The sequence below is a fragment of the Anabrus simplex genome, chromosome 2, assembly GCF_040414725.1.
Source record: "Anabrus simplex isolate iqAnaSimp1 chromosome 2, ASM4041472v1, whole genome shotgun sequence".
NCBI classification, from domain to species: domain Eukaryota; kingdom Metazoa; phylum Arthropoda; class Insecta; order Orthoptera; family Tettigoniidae; genus Anabrus; species Anabrus simplex.
This window is the reverse complement of record NC_090266.1, coordinates 346,107,371-346,125,063: the sequence shown is the minus strand read 5'-3', so window position 1 is coordinate 346,125,063 and position 17,693 is coordinate 346,107,371. Positions and strand designations below refer to the sequence as shown.

The 17,693-nt window shown below is 45.3% G+C and overlaps 1 protein-coding gene across 6 annotated transcripts in view; it reads left to right on the top strand.

Annotated features, from left to right (window-relative positions):
- LOC136862823 (metal cation symporter ZIP8) overlaps nucleotides 1-17,693 on the top strand; it is a 920,308-nt gene that overhangs the window by 594,247 nt on the left and 308,368 nt on the right. For all 6 annotated transcript variants that reach the window (XM_067139088.2, XM_067139087.2, XM_068225787.1 and 3 more), the window contains one exon: nucleotides 8,966-9,246. In XM_067139088.2, the coding sequence (XP_066995189.2) occupies nucleotides 8,966-9,246 (281 nt within the window). The remainder of the gene's footprint in view (nucleotides 1-8,965; nucleotides 9,247-17,693) is intronic.

Genomic DNA, 17,693 nt, shown 5'->3' with positions numbered 1-17,693 from the left:
GTGATCCGATTCACGGAACATTAGTCACCGCTCCTACTGCAACTGTGTAGTATGTGCTGGTAAGAGAGCAGCAACAGCATTCAGTGCTCGCAGCTGCCATCTAGTCTTCATATTATGAACTCCTTTCTTAGAAAAAATGCTAGTCACTCTAATACATCGAAGGTTTCCGGCGACGCAGGGTGGGAAATGTTAGGATTAGGAAGGTAGCAGCCATGGCCTGAATTACGGTACAGTCCCAGCATTTCCTGATGTGAAAATGGGGAAACTACAGAAAACCATCTTAACGGCTGCCGACGGTGGGATTCGAACCCACCATCCCCCGAATGCAAGCGCATAGCTACGCGACAACTCGCTCAGTCATTTTTGAAAATATGTATTTTTCTATCAGCTGAGGATTTTTTTTAAAATCGTCATATTTTATATAGGCTACCCGAGATGTACAGTAGTCCGCTGGTTTTCTGATTCAACATACTGTTGGTTAAGTTATTGCGTCTGTCCACATATGATTGAAGTCCTGTGCAACGATGTGACATATGAACTGAGAGAATACTGAGCCGTTCTTCCCAATATAAAATGGGTACTTTTGAGTGGTCATGAGCATGACTCATAGTCATAGGGCAGGGTAGAGTTGAGTTTAACTGTCAAATCTCAACTGTTATAATACTAAGATTCATTAAACTAATAAATAGTATAACCTAATAGCCTACCTACTCACTAGCTCCTTCAGAATTATGTTTCGACTACCTTTTTAACATTGCAAATAAATCCATCTATTATTTAAACCTCCCTGTAAGAAGAGGACAATGAATGCAAATGGGAATTATTTTCAAATGAGCCGAGCTCGAGAGTCCATTATGGCATACGATTCTTTCAGTGAACCCTGGCACGCTGTATGTCTCGCTGCTGCGGAAGCTCGGCTCTCCGCGTCTCCAGTGAGCCGATAAGGAGCCGTGTGTATCTTGTGTCTCACTGAGCCGTGCTCGCTCACGATTCTTTCGGTGTGCCATGGCTCATTGTATGTATCGCTGCAGCGGAAGCTCGGCTCTCCGCGTGTCCAGTGAGCCGATAAGGAGCCGTGTGTATCTTGTGTCTCAATGAGCCGCGCTCGTTTACGATTCTTTCGATGTGCCATGATTCACTGTCTCGCCGCAGCGGAAGCTCGGCTCCCCGTCAACGTCCATTGAGTGCGCCACTCAGCACTGTCCGCTGGGAGTAAGCTGAATCATGTGCCGTGAACTCGCCGTTCCTGTGAATCGATTCACTCGGACACTTGAATGAATCGATACACTGCTTCGAATCATGCATTCAGTAGCCAACACTAATACGGAAGTACTGGTAGAACACTGATTCATCGTCAACTAACTCTGGACTTAACGTGAAGATTTTTCCCTCTCCTTTTCGCTTTGTCAGCATTTTATTCACCAAGAATCTCCGTCTGGGCTCATTCTCCTCTTCTTCATCCAAAATCAAGATAATTTTAATTAATGATTCGATTGAAGAAGGCATTTTAATTTTTGGCACTACTGTTTACTAGCGGACCTACTGAGATAGACTGAGAAAAAAACAGGGGGACCGAGCGTAGAGCGTCTCGACCGCGGTACGCAACAGGGGGACCGAGCGTAGATCGGCTCGAACGCGGCACGTAACAGGGGGGCCGAGCGTAGATCGGCTCGACCGCGGCACGTATAGTGTGAATCGGTCTGATGGGTAATGTTAGATATCACAGCAGACGGCAGGAACTTGCCACCTTACGTCATTTTTAAGCGGAAGACTCTTCTCAAAGGAAACTTTCCGCCAGGAACCCACGTTCGAGTTCAGGAGAAGGGTTGGATGGTCCGCGAACTGATGGAAGAATGATTGAATACTGTATGGAGAAGACATCCTGGAGCCTTATTACTTATTACAGCTGAAGTCTATGCTTGTTTTGGATAGTTCTAAAAAGTAATCATACCTGACGGTCTGACATCTGTTCTTCAATCTCTCGATGTTTCAGTTAACAAGCCCTTCAAAGATTACCTATGTAAATTGTATACGGAATGGATGTCAACGAATGCGCATTGCTTTACACCAATGGGAAGAATTCAAAAACAATCAGTCGAACAGATGTGCCAGTGGATTCTCTCAGCATGGGCTTGAACGTGTGATTAGGAAACCTTTTAAAAAACTGGCATATCCAATTCTCTCGACGAATCAGAGGACGACATAACGTGGACGGAAAACTCAGACACGCAAGACAAAGACGAGAGAGACGGTCTATAAGCTGAATCATCGGATGAGAGTGATCATGCATGGGAAAGGTAAGTTGCAACAAGTCTCTACTTCGTGTTCGCATGGTGTAAAATAATCGAAAGGCGTGGGTATTTTTAAATGGATTTTTTTGTTTCATTGGCAGGTGGCTGAGAGTGTGGTAGAGGAGATGTGCTCTTAAACCGAAAATCACCGGGCGAGTTGGCCGTGCGGTTAGCGCGGGCGGCTGTGGGCTTGCATCCGGGCGATAGTGGGTTCGAATCCGAAGAAGTGAAAAGCGATTACACGCAAACTACCGAACATTAATTCAAGTTTTAGAGCAATACCATTGTTTATGTATATATTCATTGAGTTGCATTATTAAATAAGTGTTGTTTATTAACATCTCTTGGCTACTGATCGGCATTTCTCGCATTTTTCTTTAAAATGTATATACAACATTTGATCGAACTCGGAAGACATCCCGCAGTTTTCCCTCCCTTCAATTCCCTGACTCAAAATTGTGAAAAATGTGGGGCGAATACGCGATTAAATACGGTGCGTAAAAAACTTTCCGCCTCTGTGGAGTAGTGGTTAGTGTGATTAGCTACCACCGCCGGAAGCTGGGGTTCGATTCCCGGCTGTGCCACGAAATTTGAAAAGTTGTGCGAGGGCTGGAACGGGGTCCACAGCCTCCAGTGGTCAACTGAGTAGAGAGGGGTGGGGGGTTCGATTCCCACCTCAGCCATCCTCGAAGTTGTTCTCCATGGTTTCCCACTTCTCATCCAGGCAAATGCCGGGATGTTACCTAACTTAAGACCACGGTCGCTTCCTTCCCTCTTCCTTGTCTATCCCTCCCGAACTTACCATCCCCCACCAGGCACCTGTTCAGTGTAGCAGTTGTATCCCCCGACCCAAAGTCTCGCGCCCCAGGACACTGCCCTTGAGGCGGTAGAGGTGGGATCCCTCGCTGAGTCCGAGGGAAAACCAACCCTGGAGGGTAAACGGATTAAGAAAATAAGAAAAAACTTAGAAAAAATGAGAATTTGATAACTCGAACAGAATTTCACGTTCTGTAGATCTGTTTTACTAACACATACGCTATATGAATACTGTATATACCTAAACATTTTGGGTTTTATTTATTTATTTATTTATTTATTTATTTATTTATTTATTCATTTATTTATTTATGTCTTCATAAAGTGACCGTTCTAGTTCGCTGTGCGGTTAGGGGCGCACAGCTCTGAGCTTGCATCCGCGAGATAGTGGGCTCGAATCCCACTGTCAGTAGCCCTGAAGATGGTTTTCCATGGTTTCCCATTTTCACACCAAGCGAATGTTGGAGCTGTACCTTAACTAAGGCCACGGACGATTCCTTCCCTTTTCTAGGCCTTTCGTATCCCATCGTCGCCATAAGACCTATCTGTGTCGGTGCGACGTAAAGCAAATCGTAAAAAACGAAATAAAAGATCTTCATAAAGCGGCGAAGTTACGGCTCTTGGACCAATCACACACTTAACCATATAATTCTTGTAAATTTTTACTGCATTCATTTTAAATATCATGGTAATCAATTATAATTAATTAATAACATGCAAATCGAATAAGGAGTAAACAATATTACAATTAAGTTTTAAACGTGCATCATAAATAACGAAGAAACAATTACAGAAATAACACTGTCATTGGTTTTATGACCAACTAACTTCTCTTTACGGTTTTCCGAGATGCCGGGGTGCCGCAGGAGTTCCTAAACGTGCCAGTAAATCTACCGACACGAGGTTAAGGTGTTTGAGCTCCTTCAAATACCAACGAAATGAGCCAGGATCGAACCTGCGACGTTGGGCTCAGAATGCCAGCGGTCTGCCGTCTGAGCTACTCCACCCGGCAATAAGAGAAAAATATCAAATTAATAACTGAAGAATGTCTAAGTTAATACTACGGTATCTACTAACTAGATGCAACTAAAACTTATTTTTATTGAAAATGAGGCGAAAAAAAACCTGAATGTTACTTGGCTCTGTTCGCTAAGAATCATGTTACTACGTTTGTGCGTTACTATCTCTATTCTTAGGAGCCAATGCGTAATCTTTAATAAGAATAAACGTAGATGGGAAAACGTAAGATACTTAGGGCCTACATTTAATAGGTACATAATATTTGACTTTATTCACATATCATTCACTTACACATTTATTCTATACTACATACATTTATACTATATATAGTCTGCAAGAATTTATGATAGGCTTTTTTAAACGGGCTAGGAGAAGAAGAGTTTTTAACATCTACCGGGCTCGTATTCCAAAGCCTCGAAGCGGTGACTGGGAAGGAATGGCCGTGAATATTTGTTCAATACGATGTTCTTTCGAGGGCAAACATGAATTCGGCCCCGATCCCAACATCTAGGCAGCGAACTAGTAAACAGACACACACTGCGTTGATGTCGGAGAAATTCTGAAAAAAACCGACACGTAGGCCTACAAGGTGAGATCAATAAATTAACATTCATTTTCAGTGAAAGTGGCAAGTTTAAGCGTGTTGTCCCGGATCTTAGTTGATTCCTAAGTACTATATAATTCCAAAGTTGAATATGGATATGAATATGGATGGCGACAATGGGATAGGAAAGGGCTAGGAGTAGGAAGGAAGCGGCCGTGGCGTTAATTAAAGTACAATCTTGTGTGAAAATTATAAACTAAGGGAAACCATCTTCAGGGCTGCCGACAGTGAGGTTCGAACCCCCTATCACCAGAATACAAGCTCACAGCTGCGCGCCCCTAACCGCACGGCCAATCGCTCGGGAGTAAATATTTGAAGTCCACGGGAGAGTAGGCGTTGGTAACTGCAGAGCCCGATTTGACTTATTTGAAGATGGAACGGTGTTTTTCCGGCAGGAAGGCGAACACCTCCATGCAACAATTACCGATCAATTAAGAAACGATCAGGCCTACCAATTAAAATGTAAATAACCTCGATGTGAAAATTCTAGCTCGAATACACGCACACGCGACTTTCCTTGCCCTTTTCTGCACTGTGCAACTTTGATAAAAAAAAAGTATATAAAATATTGCTCTAACTGAATAATATTCTTACTTTAAGTTCAGTGCCACAAACGCTAAATTGTTGTTGTTCTTCTTCTTCTTCTTCTCTCCTTCTTCTTAATCTGTTTAACCTCCAGGGTTGGTTTTCCCTCGGACTCAGCGTGGGATCCCACCTCTACCGCCTCAAGAGCAGTGTCCTGGAGCGTGAGACTTTGGGTCGGGTGATAAAAATGGGGAGGAGGACCATAACCTCGCCCAGGCGGCCTCACCTGCTATGCTGAACAGGGGCCTTGTGCGGGGATAGGAAGATTGTAAGGGATAGACAAGGGAGAGGGAAGGAAGCGGTCGTGGTCTGAAGTTAGGTACCATCCCGACATTTGCCTGGAGGAGAAGTGGGAAACCACGGAAAACCACTTCCAGGATGGCTGAGGTGGGAATCGAACCCTCCTCTACTCAATTGTCCTCCCGATGCTTAGTGGACCCCGTTCCAGCCCTCGTACCACTTTTCAAATTTCGTGGCAGAGCCGGGAATCGAACCCGGGCCTCCGGGTGTGGCAGTTAATCACGCTAACCATTACACACAGATATAGGCCTACCAACAAATTAATACTTTCAAGTTATTTTGGTCGTTAACTTATTTGGATACAATGGGCCGATTGCAGAAACGATGACTAGTTTTAAGCCTTAGACAACGTCTGCCTAACCAACGTCTAAATCGAGCACCACCTTCCATTGCATAAACAATGTTCAGCCGATGTTTAATTAGACATCGTTTAAAGTTTCAATATCGGTTTGAAAATGGAGATAGAAGTATATTTCATACAACTCTTTGCTTGTCGCAACCAATGAAATTCGTCGGTGCGCGCGCCGAACGCAAGTCAGCTGTTTGTCTTCCTACACATTACTCAAATATGGCTAAGCTTGAGCATGGCATGCCCACAGATAAGAGTATCGCTTTCAGTGGAAATCAAATCTCGTAATATTATCAACACCAAAGCGACACGCCACCGTACGGGGAAGTATAGCTTTGATTATAGCGTTGTTACAGCGAGTGTAATCTACTTATAAATACGGTAGCTTCGACGAAGGGAAGGTGAAGCAACAGTAACGTGTAACCGAGTGTGTTGTACGGGCCATATAGATGTAGCTTGCATTCTGGAGATCGTAGGTTCGAATCGCATCATCGGCAGCTCTGAAGAATGTTTTCCGTTGTTTCCCTATTTTTACACCAGACAAATACTAGGGCTATTATTATGGCGATGACTCCTCTTCCCCAGTCCTCCTCTTTAAACAATAATCACCACCATCACCACCACTTGTCTTTTCCTATCTGATAGTTACCGAAAACTTATACGATTATATATATATATATATATAAACCACATACAACCTACTCTTTTAGTGTTCACTATTGTGTGTGCTTACTTGGCAGTAAATATAAGTGAATCCCTCCCGGTTGATGTATGTGACAGCCCTTTGACGATTGCGACACGTAATTCTGATATGTATATAGTCGAAGTGACCTATAATTCCATGGAAATTACCCCGTGAATATAATAAAATATATCGGTTGCCGAGAATATTGTATTGAAGTTGACAATTAACGGACTGTCCCTTTGTCAGTCTCAAGAAACAAGTCTCTTGAAAGCGAAACCTTATTTTAAGATCTACCTCCCCGTACAGTTCAAATGAATTGCTGCGATTTAGCAGCGGGCGATCCACAGAGAGGCCATCGGACTAACCTTTCTTCCCAGAATCGTCTCAACATGATAATACAAATTATATGTTTCATGGTACATAACCTCTGATTGTGATTCAGTCCTCTCATTTGAGGTTAAACAGTGCTCTCGGCAGTGTTTAAACATGACCGGTTGACCGTGTCTAAGTGATAAATAACGTCTCCGCAATGCGGCACCCATACTTAAGCACTGTTTAACCGTAGACATCGTCTAAACACCGTTTCTGCAATCGGCCCAATGTTTCTAATCAACATGGACGGTAAAAAGCCTACTTGTGCAGAGAGACCGGAGTGCGATACACGTAAGCTACAATTATAAATATAGTAAAGTAGCTTGTGGCCGAATTTACACATTTCGGGAAAGAGTTCCGTGAAGTTCGGGGCCTCTGGGGCCGAATTCATGATACCCCTATTTCGGGCAATCACCAGGAACGAATATTCATTTCTTTTTAATACTCCTGCATCATTTACAATGTAAGCTAAAATTTTGTGTAGCCTGAACTTGGCCACGTCGGTAGGTGCAGAGTGGGTTGTTGTCCCATATGCTCTGTACTCTGACCGGCCAACCGAGCAGAGGAAAGTTGGCCACGGCTCTACTGTGGCTCTACGCCTCTGCATTCGGGAGACGGGCCTGGGGCACATTGCCGGACTTCACGCCTGGTCAAACCCGTCCGCTGTCCTGAGAATGGTTTTCCGTGGTTTTCCATTCCCCTGCACTGAGGCGAATGCCGGGACAGTTCGTAGTATAGGCCAAGGCCGCCTACCCCCTCACCTTCTCCGCACATCTCTTTCACCGTAACAAATCTCCCGGCCTGAGAGACGGCGTCACCGTCTAAGAGACCCGCCTCCACCTTCAGAGGAGGAATGAAAACGCTTAGTAGTTAGTTAGTTGGCCATCTCTGTGTAAGCGTGCTTGCTATTGATATAATCTTCTATTAGTACGAACAAGGAAACTGCCGGGTGTCTGTTCAGAAACACGCATTTTGTCATTGTGTGGACAGCCTATGTCAGAACAACAGGCGTGCAGCTATGTCTTCATGACTTAATTGGTCATTGCAGTAAATTTCATTGTAACTGATGGCTTCGGATCACCACATTCCATTTAAGAATGCGACAGAAATTACTATATTTTAAAGTATGTAACTATTATGGTCCGCCTCTGTGGTTTAGTGTTTAGTGTGATTAGCTGCCACCCCCGGAGGCCCAGGTTCGATTCCCGGCTCTGCCACGAAATTTGAAAAGTGGTACGAGCCTCAACCATTCTCGATGTGGTTTTCCGTGGTTTCCCACTTCTCCTCCAGGCAAATGCCAGGATGGTACCTAACTTAAGGCCAAGGCTGCTTCCTTCCCTCTTCCTTGTCTATCCCTTCCAATATCCCCATCCTCCGACAAGGCCCCTGTTCAGCATAGCAGGTGAGGCCCACCTGGACGAGGTACTGGTCCTTCTCCGCAGTTGTATCCCCCGACCCAAAGTCTCAAGCTCCAGGGCACTGCCCTTGAGACGGCAGAGGTGGGATCCCTTGCTGAGTACGAGGGAGAAACCAACCCTGGAGGGTAAACAGATTAAGAAGAAGAAGAAGATGTAAATATTATTTTAAAGCGGAATGTCTACGAACTACCATTAAATTTATTATGTTTTAATACATGCACTGTGCTAAATTTTGTTGCAATCGGTCTGCGACTGGCTCAACCCAAACAATTCCCTTGCCAGTCAAGATAAAAGTGGTGTCTGCTCCTCTCCATAGGAAGCATTATACTCTGATTGCCTACTGAAAACATCAATGTTGAAACTCGTAATGATTAGTCATTTGATTATCGCTTGTCACCTTAGGTCTGCTTGTAACAGACAAGGACAACGATCTCTCCCCACTTCTCTGTCGTCACTACATAAACAAAACAGTTTTTGTTATCAGCCAATGATCGTAACTCAGGTAGTTTGTCGCTATCGTTCCAGGTCGTATCATGTGCTTCACCCTGCTGTTCGGCTCGTGGCTTATAGTCCACGGGGCACCCCTTGCTGCCGCTGTGCAACTCGCCAACTACCAAACGCCTGTCGACAACGTCACTCTCATCTTCTACAAGAAACCTGGGAGTTCAGAGGGAGGGGAGGATGGCTCTGATGATGGAGCTGGCATACTTCTCGCACTACGAACACTTAGTGGAAAGCTGGATGGGCTGCATGCCATCCCCGACTGCAAGGATGGGGATTCATCGGTCTGCTTCAGCTCCTCCAGGGTGAGTATTACTATTCTTAATAATTAATTAAATGTGTATTGTGCCAGGCTGAGTAGCTCAAATGGTAGAGCTGTGGCCTTTTGAGATCAAGTGCACGGGTTCGATCCAGGCTCAATCCGGTTGTATTTGAAGGTCGATTTACTGGTACGTACAAGAACTCCTGCGGCACATAATTCCGGCACCTCAGCCGCAAAAGTAGTTAGTGAGACGTAAAATCAATATTGTAGCATTTAACCACAAGGGGCTTGCCTTTTCTCACCAGACCATCCATAAATTCTCTATGATTTGTGGTAAATGAATAAATAATAATACTATATTTCATTATATTATTAATATTATTATTATTATTATTATTATTATTATTATTATTAAAGTTGCTTTACGTCACACCGACACAGATAGGTCTTATGGCGACGATGGGCTAGGAAAGGGCTAGGAGTGGGAAGGAAACAGCTGTGGCCTAAATTATGGTACAGTCCCAGCATTTGCCTGGTGTGAAAATGAGAAATCACGGAAAACCATCGTCTAGTCTGCCGACAATGGGATTCGAACCCACTATCTCTCGAATACTGGATACTGGCCGCACTTAAGCGACTGCAGCTATCGAGCTCGGTATTATTACTATTATTATGATTATTATCCGACTCGTTGGTTGAATGGTCAGCGTACTGGCCTTCGGTTCAGAAGGTCCCGGGTTCGATTCCCGGCCGGGTCGGGGATGTTAACCTTCATTGGTTAATTCCAATGCCTCGGGGGCTGGGTGTTTGTGCTGTCCCCAACATCCCTGCAACTCACACGCCACACATAACACTATCCTCCATCACAATAATACGCAGTTACCTACACGTGGCAGATGCTGCCCACCCTCATCGGAGGGTCTACCTTACAAGGGCTGCACTCGGCTAGAAATAGCCACACGAAATTATTATTATTATTATTATTATTATTATTATTATTATTATTATTATTATTATTATTATTATTATTATTATTATTATTATTATTGCAGTAGATTGCAGTAGCTTCCGTGGCTCAGACGGCAGCGCGTCGGCCTCTTACCGCTGGATACCGTGGTTCAAATCCCGGTCACTCCATGTGAGTTTTGTGCCGGACAAAGCGGAGGCGGGACAGGTTTTTCTCCGGGTACTCCGGTTTTCCCTGTCATCTTTGATTCCAGCAACACTCTCCATTCTCATTTCATAGCATTAATAAATCACTTTGGGAGTAGCGACCCCATCGTACAAATAGCCCATATCTGCTTCATTCATTCCATCCCTGACCCGGTCAATTACTGGAAAACAGGTTGTAGGTTTTCATTATTATTATTATTATTATTATTATTATTATTATTATTATTATTATTAAATATTTACTGCAGCCAATGGCGATATAAAATAAAACATTTAATGAAATGTAATACACAAGCAGTGAAATGAAATGGCGTATGGCTTTTAGTGCCGGGAGTGTCCGAGGACAAGTTCGGCTCGCCAGATGCAGGTCTTTTGATATGACTTCCGTAGGCGACCTGCGCGTCGTAATGAGGATAAAATGATGATGAAGACGACACATACACCCAGCCCCCGTGCAAGCGTAATTAACCAATTAAGGTTAAAATTCCCGACCCTGCCGGGAATCGAACCCGGGACCCCTGTGACCAAAGGCCAGCACGCTTACCATTTAGCCATGGAGCCGGACACACAAGCAGTAAACTTGTAGCATAATTTTCACTCCACACACTAAAGTTCTGTGAGGAATTCGTGCCTCTATCTGCAAATCGTAATGTGATATCTTCCCCACAATGCTCTTCAGAGCTTGCAAATACAATCTGGGCCCGCGTGATGAAATCCTTGTGTTCTACAAATCAGATGATGAAAACCTTGCACAGCAAATTTGGTCATATGAAACTCATATTATAGGTAATACTAGTGACACACTTCTAAGCTCTTCTTTCTAGAGCATATTTAGAAACTGAATTTAAATGAATGTGAAAAATGAATGTACATTCAATTTAGGAACCTTGTTTTGACTACATGAGGTTCAGTTTCATAAGAACAACACGTTTTGGACATAAGGCACGATTTAACCCCCACGATCGCAGCTAATACATTCAACTGTCTTCCATGATTTTGATAAAACTGAAACTCTTTGGAAATCCGACGTTCGAATCTCGACACTGATAGTGACTCCTTGTAAAGTGTAGCTTATTATCAGATATACTCCGTACACAGTCTTCGAAAATGCTGAGATAGTACTCAATAATCTGGAGTAGGCATACTTAGCTGAATTCTATCCCAAACGATTACAATTACGTGAAATCCTATAGTCACTAAAGTAACACAGTTTAGCAGACGATTCCTACACCTATAAGTACATGGTACTGCTGTGTGCTCTGTCCAAAGCTCCAAAAATGAACAAGTGCTAGTTTGAACAAGGTGTTTTGTTGTATTCCGTACTTTAGGAGGTTGGTATGTAATGTTATCAGTTTCGTGCATTTCAAGGCCATACCTAGGATTATGTTTCGGGGCGTTACGGTTTTTCAGAGCAGTAGCGGCGATTTAGGGGGGGGGGGGCCGTGGGGCGGCAGCCCCCACTTTGTTGATAAAACATTACATTTTAATTCCATTTTAGCCGGCCGAAACTTAAACATATAGAAATGATTAAAAACAAGCAATTTGTTCAAGTGCTGTTGTCTTATCACATAATTATTTCCTTTATGTTCTTTAATTTGTATAGCGCCACAGCAAGAGTGGACTCTTCGCATGTGCTGTAAGGAAGGGGAAGCAGGGGTGTACTTTTTCCCAAGGTGATGGACACTGAGGTATGGTTCACCCCTTGCCGCGCGCATTCGTCAGTCAGCCAGTCTCTTTGGAGTCTGTTAGTTTCTTACAATTAGTGTGTAGTCAAATACACAGTTTTAAAAAAATTAGGGAACATGTGTTTGAACGTATGCCATGCTCCACAAAACAATACCTCACACCCAGGTATATTACCAACTTTACCGTTGAGTATACAAAAGAGCATCGATGGATTCGCGTTCATTTTTAGAACACAAACGGAAATATCCAAGTAGGATTGAAAACAAAGTGATAACAGTCCTCCAGGGTGGATTTTTATCACAGTTGGAGAGCTTCAGTATGGTGTATGTCCTTCACGAGCATTTACCACAGCTTGGCAACTACGTGGCATGCTCCGTATAAGCCGACAGAGGTCAAGTTGCGGTATCAGGTCCCATTCTTCAATGAGAGCCTGTTCGATGTCTTGTACAGTCTGTGGTGGAATAGGACGCCCACGAACACTTCTGTCAAGCCTATCCCACACATGTTCGATGGGATTAAGGTCGGGAGCCCACGATCCCTGGCATTGTCGTGCATGAGTGCGAATTCAGAGCCGACACCGTATGCAGCAACCAACACATTCTCTAGCAGTATCTGCTCGATGTACCCCGCAACGATAAGATTACCACGGAAGACGACAAGATCTGCACGACCATCAATACTGATGCCACCCCACACCATCACAGGACCTTGTCGCCTTCCTGGACAACATTTTGCATGTACTGCTCACCACGGCGTCTCCATACACGTTGACGTCCATCACGCTGTGTCAGGGGAAATCTGGACTCGTCTGTGAACAACACAGGTCTCCATTTGCGAAATTGCCGGCTGACGTGGGTGCGGGCAAACAGAAGGCAAATTGCGCGATGTTGCTGCGTTAAACGGGGCACTCGAACAGGACGTCTGGAACGTAAGGACACTTTTCTTAACCTGTTCCTTACTGCCTGGTCAGACACCGTACCTCCAGCGACCCTCCTGAGGTCTTGTTGCAGTTCTCTGGCAGTTGCTGAACGACGCCGCAACGCACAGATGGTCAGATATCGGTCATTCCGTGGGGTTGTCATGCGTGAACGACCTTGTCCAACTGTCCTTGTGAACTGGCCTGTCTCATTGTAGCGATTCCACAAGCGTTGAATAACTGACAGGGAGACATTGAGATCAACAGCAGCACGACGAAAAGTCCATCCTTCCTGGATGCGACTTGAACCTCATTAAGATGTCTCATGGGATGTGTTGGTTTACGTACAACGTGCTCAGATGTCCGCAGTAGTCTGCGTACCTCGCAACGACACACGGATGCAACGCTATTCACTTTGTTTTGAGAGGTCACCTGACAGCTTAATGCATGGCTACGCCTACAAATGGTGTATAACTTCGATTTGACATACCCTGAGCAGCTAAGGTCTCAAGGTATGCTGTACCAAATTACCGTTCACATACCAGGGTTACAAAACATGTTCCCCTACTTTTTTGAACTGTGTATTAAATGATTTGTAATTGTATAATCACGCCGTCATCATCATCATCATCTGTTTACCCTCCAGGTTCGGTTTTTCCCTCGGACTGAGCGAGGGATCCCACCTCTACCGCCTCAAGGGCAGTGTCCTGGAGCTACAGACTCTTGGTCGGGGGATACAACTGGGGAGTATGACCAGTACCTCGCCCAGGCGGCCTCACCTGCTATGCTGAACAGGGGCCTTGTGGAGGGATGGGAAGAGTGGAAGGGATAGGCAAGGAAGAGGGAAGGAAGCGGCCGTGGCCTTAAGTTAGGTACCATCCTGGCATTCGCCTGGAGGAGAAGTGGGAAACCACGGAAAACCACTTCCAGGATGGCTGAGGTGGGAATCGAACCCACCTCTACTCAGTTGACCTCCCGAGGCTGAGTGGACCCCGTTCCAGCCCTCATACCACTTTTCAAATTTCGTGGCAGAGCCGGGAATCGAACCCGGGCCTCCGGGGGTGGCAGCTAATCACGCTAACCACTACACCACAGAGGCGGCTTCACTGTGTATTAAATGATTTGTAATTGTATAATAACACCGTACTCTGTTTAATTGCAATGCAAGTGTAATATTTCTCCTTTGGTGAAAGTTTTATTGTAGAGCATTGAATGAAGTCCGCCTCTGTGGTGTAGTGGTTAGTATGATTTTCTGCCACTCCCGGAGGCCCGGGTTCAATTCCCGGCTCTGCCACGAAATTTGAAAAGGGGGTACGTGGGCCGGAACGGGATCAACTCAGCCTCTGGAGGTCAACTGAGTATAGGGGTGTTCGATTCCCTCCTCAGCCATCCTGGAAGTGGTTTTCCGTGGTTTCCCACTTCTCCTCCAGGCAAATGTCGGGATGGTACCTAACTTAAGGCCACGGCCGCTTCCTTCCCTCTTCCTTCCAATCTTCCCATCCCCCCACAAGACCCCTGGTCAGCATAGCAGGTGAGGCCACCTGTTCGAGGTTCTGGTTCTCCTCCCCGGTTGTATCCACCAACCCAAAGTCTCACGCTCCAAGACACTGCCCTTGAGGTGGTAGAGGTGGGATCCCTCGCTGAGTCCGAGGGAAAAGCCAATCCTTTAGGGTAAACGGATTAAGAATGAAAGAAAGAAATATTGAATAAAAATATCAAAAAACTAGTATAACCGCAGTTGGTAAAGTTGGTAAACAGTCAACCTTTACCTCTGTCGAAATTCGCTCAGAGAGCATTAAAAACTTACCATTTTGTAGTGTTTTCCCCTTTCACTGGGGCTTATAAAAACGGTAAATATAGGCGCAAATAGAAACTTTATACTTGAAGTTATAAAAAAGTGTTATCCAATAAAAAGTTTTAAAATATTTTTGAGCAGTACAGTACAATTTATTACTCAATGGGTTAAGAAGTGGAAAGGTCAGTTAATTCATAGCTGCATACTGAACGCTGTACCACGTGTGTGCAAGTGCGAGACAAAAAGTTCTGTCACTTGTTTGATGCCAACGGCCGTAGCCGTGTTGAACCACCGGATGCCGTGAGATCTCCGAAGTTAAGCAACATTGGGCGTGGTCAAGATTTGGATGAGTTGCCACGCGCACTTTTTTGGGAGTGGTGGGGTAAGGGAATGGAGAAGCGGAAAGGAACTGGCCACCCTACTGTACGCAAAGTTCGGCTCAGGCACACCTCTGCGGAGGTTTGGACCTGCCTTCGGGCAGAATACACACTTACCTTACCTTACCTTATTTGATCATGATAACTAAGCTACTTTTTCACTATAATTGATAAACATGTTTACAGTTTTGACACATTTTTGAAAATTTTTCCATCAGCTCGATAACATAAAAATATTTCTACATGTTTGCTAAAAAATGTATATTTAAAATAATAAAGGGCCATCCGAGTGTCATATCATCATCATCATCATCATCATCTGTTTACCCTCCAGGTTCGGTTTTTCCCTCGGACTTAGCGAGGGATCCCACCTCTACCGCCTCAAGGGCAGTGTCCTGGAGCTTCAGACTCTTGGTCGGGGGATACAACTGGGGAGTATGACCAGTACCTCGCCCAGGCGGCCTCACCTGCTATGCTGAACAGGGGCCTTGTGGAGGGATGGGAAGATTGGAAGGGATAGGCAAGGAAGAGGGAAGGAAGCGGCCGTGGCCTTAAGTTAGGTACCATCCCGGCATTCGCCTGGAGGAGAAGTGGGAAACCACGGAAAACCACTTCCAGGATGGCTGAGGTGGGAATCTAACCCACCTCTACTCAGTTGACCTCCCGAGGCTGAGTGGACCCCGTTCCAGCCCTCGTACCACTTTTCAAATTTCGTGGCAGAGCCGGGAATCGAACCCGGGCCTCCGGGGGTGACAGCTAATCACGCTAACCACTACACCACAGAGGCGCGAGTGTCATATTATTTATATAATAGTTCGTTCCGTTTTACATATTAGATTTCTGTGTGAATTTCTTCTTCTTCTTAATCTGTTTTCCGTCCAGGGTTGCTTTTTCCCTCGGACTCAGCGAGGGATCCCACCTCTACCCACTCAAGGGCAGCGTCCTGGAGCGTGAGATTTTGGGTCCGGAGTTTCAACTGAGGAGGAAGACCAGTACCCCCAGGTGGCCTCACCTGCTATGCTCAACAGGGGCCTTGTGGGGGGGGATGGGAAGATTGTAAGGTATAGGCAAGGAAGACGGAAGGAAGCGGCCGTGGCCTTAAGTTATTTACCGTCCCAGCATTTGCTTGGAGGAGATGAGGGAGACCACGGAAAAACTCTTCGAGGATGGCTGAGGAGCGAATAGACCCCCCCCCCCATCTTCTACTCGATTGACCTCTCGAGGCTGAGTGGACCCCGTTCCAGCCCTCGTACCATTTTTCAAACTTTCTGGCAGAGAAAGGAATCGAAACCGAGACTCCAGGGGTGGTAGATAATTACACTAACCACTACACCACAGAGGGGTACTATATTTATTTATTTATTTATTTATTTATTTATTTATTTATTTATTGCATTTTGGGTCCGCCTCTGTGGTGTAGTGGTTAGCGTGATTAGCTGCCACCCCCGGAGGTCCGGGTTCGATTCCCGGCTCTGCCACGAAATTTGAAAAGTGGTACGAGGGCTGGAACGGGGTCCACTCAGCCTCGGGAGGTCAACTGAGTAGAGGTGGGTTCGATTCCCATCTCAGCCATCCTCGAAGTGGTTTTCCGTGGTTTCCCACTTCACCTCCAGGCGAATGCCGGGATGGTACCTAACTTAAGGCCACGGCCGCTTCCTTCCCTCATCCTTGCCAATCCCTTCCACTCTTCCCATCTCCCTACAAGGCCCCTGTTCACCATAGCACGTGAGGCCGCCTGGGCGAGGTACTGGTCATACTCCCCAGTTGTATCCCCCGACCAAGAGTCTGAAGCTCCAGGACACTGCCCTTGAGGCGGTAGAGGTGGGATCCCTCGCTGAGTCCGAGGGAAAAGCCGAACCTGGAGGGTAAACAGATGATGATGATTGCATTTTGGTAGTAATAATAATAATAATAATAATAATAATAATAATAATAATAATAATAATAATAATAATAATAAGCGTATGGCCTCAGCTACCGTGTACAGACATTTCAATTTGACGCCATCTGGCTGTCTGCTCGTCAATCTCGACGTTCCTTTTTACTCTAGGCCCACTAGATGGCAGACCGAGTAAACCGAAACTCTCTCGGGCGTCTATGGCTGAGATTTAATTAATTTTGTTGGGTAAACACCAAATGTGTCATCAGAGATCTTTTACATGCCGACATTGTACGACATGGAGTGTCTAATGGACTTTTTTCCGCCCTTGAAAAATCCGACTATCTCTGCCGGATTTGAACCCGCTATCCTGGGATCCGGAGGCCGACACTCTACCAACTGATCCACAGAGGCAGCTTGCATTTTGGTAATGTTAGTGAAACAGGGGCCCATATAACGTATTTTGATCCATTTAAATTTATATTATCACTAGGTATCCGCCACAGATTCGCATAGGAGCAGTAATGAATTTAAGGCGATAGAGTACTGTTACGCCGCATCTGTGGTGTAGTGGTTAGTGCGATTAGCTGCCACCCCCGGAGGCCCGGGTTCGATTCCCGGCTCTGCCACGAAATTTGAAAAGTGTTGCGAGGGCTGGAACGTG